General features: G+C 32.7%; 1 protein-coding gene across 1 annotated transcript; it reads left to right on the top strand.

Annotated features, from left to right (window-relative positions):
- Window positions 1-1,783: 1,783 nt before the first annotated feature.
- LOC308649024 (olfactory receptor 2B11-like) lies at window positions 1,784-2,722 on the top strand (the record flags this gene model as incomplete). The annotated part of the gene is made up of 1 exon (XM_081294295.1): window positions 1,784-2,722. One exon carries the CDS (start codon window positions 1,784-1,786, stop codon window positions 2,720-2,722), a length of 939 nt encoding a protein of 312 aa, XP_081150421.1.
- Between the last annotated feature and the right edge of the window lie 8,165 nt (window positions 2,723-10,887).

The following is a 10,887-nucleotide window of genomic DNA, read 5'->3' as shown; positions in this document are numbered from 1 at the left end:
TAGTATAGCCATTATAATAAAAATCAGTATGGATTTTCCTCAAAAAGCTAAAAATAGAACTTCCCTATAATCCCACTATACCACTCCTTGGTATCTATCTGAAAGAATTCAAGCCAGCATACTTTGGAGATACATGCATACCAGTGTTTATTGCAACACAATTTGCAATAGCCAAGTTATGGAAAAAACCTAGGGGTCCATCAATGGATGAATGGTTACAGAAAATGTGGACTTTTATTCAGTTACAAAGAAGAATGAAACTGTCATTTTTAGAAAAAAATGAATGGAACTGGGAGTATCATGTTAAGCAAAATAAGCCATAGTCAGAAAGACAAGTACCACATTTTCTGTCATATTGAAAGCTACTGGGGAAACATAAATAAAATAATATAAAATAAAAATATATCATGAAAGTAGAATGAAAAACAATAGAATGAATGAATAGGATCAAGCGTAAGGAGGAGGTTAAGATTAAGGGGTGGAGGGTACTAGGGAATAAAATTGATCAAATTATGTTATATGCATGTACCACAATGTCATAATGAAACTCACTGGTCTATATAATTACTATGCACCAGTGAAAAAGAAAAAAAAATGAGAAAACACTAGCAGAAAAACAAAAAAAAGTATTTAATTTTTTTCCCTCAATTCAAAACAGCTAAGATTGAACCAGGCAAGGTGGTGCATGCCTGTAATCCCAAAAGCTCAGAGGCTAAGGCAGAAGGATCACAAGTTCAAAGCCAGCCTCAGCAAAAGTGAGGCTCTAAGCAACTCAGTAAGATCCTGTCTCTAAATAAAATACAAAATAGAGCTGGGGATATGGCTCTCAGTGGCCCAGTGCCCCTGAGTTCAATTCCCACTACCTCCCTCCCCAAAAAAATATATATATATCTAAGATTGTTTAACATCAAAGTCTTCTTACTTCCCATGGAGATGATATAATTATTATGCTGATTAATTGAGGTTGGACAAGTCCAGCCTTTTGAGTTTTTTTTCCCCTTTTTGCTGATTCTTTTTATTTAATTGTAACATTGTTATTAATTTTGACATAATTATAAAGGCATAGAATATAATTTGCTCTTGTCCCTAGTATTTCCTATTTCCCTCCCCACCTTCCTCCCCCTGCTCCCTTTACTCTAGTGATCTATCTGCTATTTACTTTTAGTTTTATTCTCTTTTTTCTGTCTTGTAGTTATACATGATTGTGAGATTCACTGTGGTATAATCAGTTGTGTACACAGGTGGACAAGTCTACCCTGATGGTTCTTATAGCTCCAGGTTTTCTCCTTCTTCTATTATGGATAGCTTAATACTTTCTTTTTAATATTTCAGTAACGAGTTGCAGCAGTACTCCTGAAAATGAGTCATGTGATTCCTCAGCACCATGTCACATCTACTAACACAACACTTCATTTTGATAGCTTCTTCAGTTGATTTCTATGCAAGATAAAATTTGAAAACCTTTATGTTGGAGTTGCCAAATCACAGTAACTTATTTTTCTAATTCATCCTCATCAAAACCCAAGAAGATAGTTTTTTTTTCAGTTCTCAGAAAGTTCAATTTCAGAAAAACTAGTTTACTTGTTAAAGGTAACTGTCTTTAACTTAGTTTCATGAAAAAAAAAATGGGTTCACCTTTTGCCTGAACATTTATATTATTTCTCCCACAAGTTATTGCGCAAATATCTTCCATGATTGAATGTCTAATATATAATTATAGTTTGCCATTTCTTTTAACTCTGACTTTTTGCTACCCTACTATATGTGAAATGAACTAAAGAGGATGGCACTGATTAACAAAAGTCACCCCGAAGAGTTCATTCTACTAGGCTTTGCTCACCGCCCTTGGTTAGAACTTCCTTTATTTATTATTCTTCTCATAACATACCCGATGGCCATGATTGGAAACATTGCCATCATTCTGGTATCCAAGTTAGACACTCATCTACACAGTCCCATGTATTTCTTCCTCACCAATCTCTCCTTCTTAGACATGTGTTACACCACAAGCATTGTGCCTCAGATGCTGTTTAACTTGGGAACTTCTAAGAAGACCATCAGTTATTTGGGGTGTATAGTTCAGCTTTATTTCTTCAGCATAATGGGGAGCACAGAATGTCTGCTTTTGGCTCTCATGTCTTTTGATCGCCATGTGGCCATCTGCAGACCTCTACACTACACCTTCATCATGAATCAGCGAGTCTGCATCCTATTAGTATCCATTGTGTGGCTGACTGGGATGATCTATGCAATCTCTGAAGCTTCTGTTACAGTAAAATTGCTACTGTGTGGCATCAATAAACTGGATCATTTGTTGTGTGAGATTCCAGTTCTGATAAAGGCTGCCTGTGGGGAAAAGGAGGCTAATGAGCTCACACTCTCTGTGGTATGCATTTTTATAGTGGCTGTTCCTCTGTGTTTAATTCTTGCCTCCTATGCTAGTATTGGACGTGCCATATTTAAAATCAAATCTTCTGAAGGAAGGAAAAAGGCCTTTGGGACATGTTCCTCTCATCTAATTGTAGTTTTCTTATTTTATGGCCCAGTAATTAGCATGTACCTTCAGCCTCCCTCTTCCACCTCAAGAGACCAGCCTAAGTTCATGGCTCTATTCTATGGAGTAGTGACCCCTACACTCAATCCCTTCATCTATACCCTGAGGAATAAAGATGTGAAAGGGGCATTAGGCAAAGTGATGTGGAGCATTTTCAGACCCAAGTGACATTTGTAAACATGAAATGAAATTATTTAACACTGTAGGTTTATATGGATTTCTCTAATAACTCTAGTATCATAAATCTGAATTAGATGTTCTTCTTGCAAGATATGTAATATTTCTTATGTGCTTTATAATAATGTTAGGCAAGAATTATGCTCAGCTAATACACAACATTATGAGCACTCTTTGAAAATACATTAAAATAATTCCATTCAGAAAGATACTGAAATTGTGCTGTATATTAACATATTCAAATCATAAAGTGTGTTAAAATAACAATACAAATTATAAGTTCATTAGTTCAATATAAACCCTATAAAAATAGCATGTCACCATTCTCAAATGGGCTTCCTGTCACCTTTACCCAAAAAATATTTTCTTATTTCTCTGGGAGTTTATCCCAAGTCTATGTGAGCAGCATGGCTATAACTTGACTTTCTGTGTGAAGCACTCTATGTTTTCAAAGAATCATCATTCTTAAAAGTTTATCAAACTTTATTTATGTAAATACCATTGTTCCTTTAAAGATACATTGTAGAGGGTGTAGTGGCACAGATTTGTAATCTCAGTGATTTGGAAGACTGGGAAAGGAGAATTGTAACTTCAAGACCAGCCTTAGTAATTTAGGGATATCCTGTCTTAAAATAAAAATGGGCTGGTGGTGTACCTCAGTGTAAGAGTGCTCCAGGGTTCAATATTTGTGTATTTGTTTTATTTACTAACACACACAGAGAAAATGAATTGTAAGAGCTGCAAGTATAGCTCAATGGCAGAATATTTACCTACTGTGCTCAAAGCCCTTAATTTATTCCCCAGCACTAAAAGAAAAAAGAAAAACAAACCAATGTAATTAACAAGAAAGTTGTGTTGCATTTTTAATCTAAAAGTCACATTAAACATTAATATAAAGAGATAAAATATGGATGTTTCTTAATGTTCCTTTCAAATACCATAAGCATATGTCTTCTGAATCAGTGAGAGTACAAGGAAGTGATGATAACAAACATAATGAATGTCAATCTGGCAACATTTCTGTGCATAAACTGAAACAACCAGGAATGCCTTTGAAATCTGAAAAAAAATCAATAGGAAAAAGAAATAATTTATATTTCTGGGATGAAAAACACCTCAATTATTTCAGCAAGCAATATTAGGGTTTTTTTAACTGATTTAAATTTGAATGCAAATAGTGTTCAAAATTTGATTCATTAAAAGATAAATGGAGGTCTGGGACTGCAGCTCAGTGGTAGAGCTCGTGCCTCACATGTATGAGGAACTGGGTTCAATCCTCAGCACGACATAAAAATAAATAAATAAAGATATTGTGTCCATAAACAACTAATATCATATATATATATATATATATATATATATATATATATATATATGATAAAGGGAGTCCTAAAATTGTAATCACACTCTGTCTTTTTAAAATGTATCGCCTCCAAAATTCACATATCCAAACTTAATGTCCAATGGACCACATTAAGAAACCTATAAGAGATGACAAGATCATGAGGGCTTCTCCACTAAGAATGAGATTAAGAAGACTTGACAGAGAATTGGATTTTTTGTGCCCTCTGCTTTCCACAATGTGAGGACAAAGTGATCCTCCCCTCCATTGAATACAATAAACAAATCTCTGTCTTGGTAACTGAGACTGGGGTCCCTACCAGTCATTAAATGTACTGATGCCTTACTTTGGACTCTCAGCTTTATAATGAGAAAAAAAAATGCTATTGTTTACAAATTACAGAGTCTCAGGTATTTGTAATATCATAAATGGACTAAGACATACTAAAAATTTAAAACTCATCATAAATTTATTTATCATTTATGAGAACCACTTAAGGACTTTGTAGTTATGTAAATTGAACATATATTTTGTGAATCCAACATGATAGGCAGTGAGAAACTGAATACTGTAAGGAAAATAAGAGGTTATTTTTGTTATGTTATTCTGAACAACAATCAGGTGCAAGCCAGATCCACTCTTTGAAGACTGCTGGCCCAATTCTCAATGGATTTATATTATAGTATGTTCAGTTTAGAAAAAAATTATAAATAACCTTTAAAACTGACTGATTTTTGGATGATTCCTCTACTAATTTTTTTCCAAATTTTGTGCACACACACATTCACACAAATGAAATATAAATTTTGTGATGTTAAACATTATTTTTTTTACATAAGGTATCCTTTGTCTACCTTAGTTTTACACACAGAAAAAGTATTTTTTATTCTGGGGTCAAAATCCAGTAAAATTTGTGTCAAAAACATAACCACACAGAGTGATTATAGCTATCCTATTTTACTCTGCTTTGGGCTACTTAATGTGTATACTACTTTCTAAGCCATTGAAGATGACTTATTTCATAAATGTGATGTCCACATTGTGAAAACTCTGGACTTTCTAAGAATTATATGTCAAAATATCAGAAAAAATACTTTCAGAAGTGATGAAGAAAACCACAGAAATATTTTATTTATGTAGAATACTTCACATGTCCCTGGCACATATGTTCAGGATACTCTACCATAAAGCATAGTTTGATTAGTTTTTGAGAAGCTATATTGAAGAAAAGGCACATATTATCTCTGAAGGCAAAAAGGTGCTGTGCTTTTAAAGTAAAGCATGAGTAATTCTAAGATTACCTTTTCAAGGAAGATAATTAAAAGCTTTTCTCATTTTCCTAAGCAAACAAGGCTTTCCTGAAGAACAAATGGAAGACAGCAAAATATTTAAACACTTAAAAATAAAATAAAGAATACAGTCATGCATTTATAAAATTATTTAGGGCATCAAGATTAAAAAAATAAAAGAAAATGTTTTTACAATAGTTTTCTCCATTCAAGAGATTTCCTCAGATCTCTGTAACATGGCATAATAACTGAATAAGTGGCTTTTTCAAACTCCAAATTATACACAGGGGAATTATTAAAATAAATGCATTTTGTGATTCTTGTTCAATAAACACCTTTATGATTAATGAAAATCTAATTCTTTCAAATTTTGAATCTCAGATCCCAAAGCCTTGGATATGTCCTAGAGACCACTGAGGAATGAGGTTTGGGTGGAGAAGTGTTAGATACATCTCTAGGGAAATATATACCATATTTTAAGAAAGGATACTAGATAGCAACTAGGGCAGTAGTTACCTCTGTTTCTATTTCTATTTTCACATTGTTATCAAAAAATGTTTATGTTGACTAAATATTCAACTCCTTTAAAAATAAACACAAAATCAAACTTCAATATAAAGTGTAGTATATTTAAAAGTTTATTCCACATAAAACTAATGTCTACACCTTTTATTGGTATCATATCAAACACTTTTAACTTTTTCTGTATATATCCATTTTTAACTATTGACCTTAGGTCTAAACACCTTTTCATAATTCAATTATTTTACACTTAGAATGTCTCACTTTATTCACACAGAAGAAAATTAAATCCATTCATTAGACTCTATTTCCCATTACACTTCTTTTTCCAGCAACACATTGTGTTCCAGCTCTGAAATCAACATCAGCTCCTATAGCCAATTGAGAATGTACTGCAATGCCTTCATTACTTAACTTTCCTGCATTGTCTCCCTTTGTATATTTGTTTTATTTTAATGTTCAATAACAACTTCCAGCTTTCTGATTTCTAAATTCTTATCTAAAATGAACTATAATAGGATGTACTACATGATAAAATATACTTTCAGGAATATGTTTTTAGAACAGAAGAGGAAGAATAAGACCCTAAAAAATGAAAATTTAGAAATGTTTTTTAGTGTCAGGAACTAAAATTGTAATACTCATTAGGAGTTTATAGGAACATATCACTGAATGAGAAAACATCATAATAAAGGAGATAACAAGGAGAATTCATAAATACCAAAAGTGCCATGAGTTATTGATTGTGTTAGATACTTTGCATTTGCAATCTTATTTTATTTCTCAAGGATCTTCCTATGTAGCTATTATCCACATTTATATAAAATGAACTTGAGGTACATTGATTCTATTATGTTTTGTTTTTATTCAAATAATCAACAGCAGTTTTTCATTGACAGATAACATTATACGTTCTCATTGTATACAACAAGATGTTTTTAAGTATATGTTCATTATGGAATGATGAAATTTATTATAAACTTTCAATTACCAAACATCAATGCTTTTTCCACTTTTGTAAAATATTTACAAAGATGTTGACAATTTAAGACTATGCATCCAAAACCATCAGTAATCTACTAAGTTTCAAGTTGAAGAATATATAAGGCAGTATGTAAAGGTGAAATGGGAATATATATTGAACAGTACCAGGGACCAAAAGCCTGGGTAGTGTTAAAAAATGGATATTTCAATAGGTGATAGAACTTTAAAAGATTTGAATTTTTGACCTTGATTTTAGGATTACATGTAGCAATGAAAATTAGTTTGGAATAGGAAAACACTTAGAATTGATTAATATGGTTATTGTAACCATTTATGCAATAAGTAATGAGGTCCTTGATTAGGAGAAGAGTAGTGTAAGTATAAAAGAGATGGAATTATGTGAGATACTGATATGGGAGTTTGACAGAGAAATTTTATTAAATGTGAGTCCTCTGAGAAAGAGATGAATGAAAGATAAGGGTGATGCTTTAATTCTAGAGGACTGAACAGGAGTTGCAGATTTTTTTCCCCAAAATTTTTTGCCAAGAAAAGTAGTTTTTGAGAGGATGGCAGAACAAAATGATCAAATAGGATTTTCAGCAATTGTCCCTCCACAGAAACATAAATTGGAACAATTATTAACATGCAAAAATATATTCGCAAGACCAAAAGAAACCAGGTGAAAAAATGTAGTACCTGGCTATTATATAATAATAAGATACAGTGAACTTCTTAGGAAATACAATTTTACATTACACATGTCACAACTTCCTTAATCTCTGGCAGTACAGCATGTTGAAAGAGAAAGGGAGGAGGAAGGAGATATGAAGGCAGAGGTATAGACTTTCCCAAATGAACTCATCTCTACTAAATGGAGATTCATCTCCACTAGAAGTATTTTACTAGAAATACTACAGGAAATTCTTCAAGTGGAAGGATATTAATAAGTATCATGAAATTTTCCAAAAGTACAAAATTTACTGATGAAACTACTTGTTCAGTCCCTTCAGGATACTGTAATACTATAATGTTGAAATGTAAACCACTTATGTCTTTAATATAAATATTATTTAATAATAAATACAATAGTTTGTTACAGGACATGCAATATAATAAAGTATAAATTGTAAAATCCCAATGCAAAATGTGGGAAGTGACAAAGTAAAAGTGTAGAGGTTTTTAATATGATCAAAGTTAAGTTGTTATCAATTTAAAATATGCTGTTACAACTATGAGATGTTTTCATAAAGCTCACATCAGTCAGGAAGTGACAACTTATAATAAACACACAAAGAATAAAAAGCATTGAGTAACTGATTACAAAACCAGGCAAAGACACATCAAAGAAAGAAAACTTCAGACCAATATCTCTAATGAACATAGATGCAAAAATTCTCAATAAAGTTCTGGAAAATTGAACATGGAAACATCTCAAAAAGACAGTGCATCATGATCAAGTAGGACTCATCCCAGGAATGAAAGTTGGCTCAACATATGGAAATCAATAAATGTAATTCATCACATCAATATACTCAAAGATAAGAATCATATGATCATCCCAATAGATTCAGAAAACGCATTTCACAAAATACAGCATCCTCTCATATTCAAAACACTAGAAAAACTAGAGATAACAGAAAAATATTTTGACATTATAAAGGCTATCTATGCTAAGCCCCAGGCCAACATCATTCTAAATGGAGAAAAATTAAAGGCATTTCCTCTAAAATCTGGAACAAGACAGTTATGCCCTATTTAACCACTTCTATTTAACATACTTCTTGAAACACTGGCCACAGCAATTAGACAGATAACAGAAATTAAAGGGATATGCATAGGAAAATAAAAACTTAAATTAGTACTATTTGCTGATGATAAGATCCTATATCTAGAAGGCCCAAAAAGTTCCACCAGAAAACTTCTAAAACTAATAAATGAATTCAGCAAAGTAGCAGAATATAAAATCAATACCCATAAATCAAAGGCATTTCTGTATATTGGTGACAAATCCTCTGAGAGGGAAATGAGGAAAACTACCCCATTACAATAGCCTCAAAAAGTAAATAAATAAATACTAGGGAATCAACTTAACAAAAGAGGTGAAAGATCTATACAATGAAAACTACAGAACCCTAAAAAGAGAAATCAAAGAAGACCTTAGAAGATGGAAAGATCTACCTTGCTCTTGGATAGGCAGAATTAATATTGTCAAAATGACCACACTACCAAAAGCATTATACAGATTTAATGCAATTCCAATCAAAATCCCAATGATATTTCTCATAGAAATAGAAAAAGCAATCATTAAGTTTATCTGGAAAAATAAGAAACTCAGAATAGCTAAAGCAATCCTTAGCAGGAAGAGTAAAGCAGGTGGCATCACTATACCAGACCTTAAACTATACTATAGAGCAATAATAACAAAAAGAACATGGTATTGGCACCAAAACAGACTGGTAGACCAATGGTACAGAATAGAGGACATAGAGACTAACCCACAAAATTACAATTATTGTATATTAGACAAAGGCACCAAAAACATACATTGGAGAAAAGATAACCTATTCAACAAATGGTGCAGGGAAAACTGGAAATCATATTCAAAAAAATAAAATTAAACCCATATCTCTTACTATGCACAAAACTCAACTCAAAATGGGCCGAGGATCTAGCAATTAAACCAGAGACCCTGCCTCTAATAGAAGAAAAGTAGGCCCTAATCTCCATCATGTGGGATTAGGCCCCAACTTTCTTAATAAGACTCCTATAGTGTAAGAATTAAAATCAAGAATCAATAAATGAGATAGACTCAAACTAAAAAGCTTTTTCTCAGCAAAAGAAACGATCTGTGAGGTGAATAGAGAGCCTACATCTTGGGAGCAAATTTTTACTCCTCACACATCAGATAGAGCACTAATCTCTAGGGTATATAAAAAACTCAAAAAGCTAAACAACAAAAAAAACAACTAACCCAATCAATAAATGGGCCAAGGCACTGAACAGATACATCTCAGAAGATGATATACAATCAATCAACAAATATATGAAAAAATGTTCATCGTATCTAGCAATTAGAGAAATGCAAATCAAATCTACTCTAAAATTTCATCTTACTCCAGTCAAAATGGCAGCTATTATGAAGACAAAAAACAACAAGTGTTGGCAAGAATATATCGGAAAAGGTACACTCGAACATTGCTGGTGGGACTAAAAATTGGTGCAACCAATATGGAAAGTATTATGGAGATTCCTTGGAAATCTGGAAATGGAACAACCATTTGACCCAGCTATCCCTCTCCTTCGTCTATACCCAAAGGACTTAAAAATAGCATACCACAGGGACACAGCAACATCAATATTTATAGCAGCACAATTCATAATAGTTAAACTGTGGAGCCAACCTAGAGGCCCTTCAGTGGATGAATGGATAAAAAAAAGTGGCATATATACACAATGGAATATTACTCAGCAATAAAAAGAATAAAATCATGGTATTTGCAGGTAAATGGATGGATTAGAGAAGATAATGCTAATGAAGTTAGCCAATCCCAAAATAACAAAAGCCAAATGTCTGACTGACTCATAGTGAGGTATAGAGCTGGAGCATGGGAGGAATAGATGAACTCCAGATAGGGCAGAGGGGTGGGAGGCAAAGGGAGGTGGCAGGAGTTAGAAATGATGGTGGAATGTGATGGACATCATTATCCAAAGTACATGTATGAAGACATGAATGGTGTGAACAATAAAATAAAACAGCAAAAAATAAAGAAAGAAAGAAAAAATGTGTACCAACCAAGATTACAATACCCAGCAAAATTATTATTCAGAATTGAAGATGAAATACTTGGACATAAAGAAGAATAAAATTATAATATTTGCTGGTAAGCAGATGGAACTGGAGAACATCATGCTAAGTGAAATAAACCAGACCCAGAAAGTCAAAGGTTGAATGTTTTCTCTTATGTGGATGCTATACCAAAATAAGAAAAAAAAATAGAAAAAGATGTAGGGGAATTTTA

This window comes from Spermophilus citellus (assembly GCF_964194105.1).
Source record: "Spermophilus citellus genome assembly, chromosome: 5".
NCBI classification, from domain to species: Eukaryota; Metazoa; Chordata; class Mammalia; order Rodentia; family Sciuridae; genus Spermophilus; species Spermophilus citellus.
This window is presented reverse-complemented; position numbering and strand designations above follow the sequence as displayed.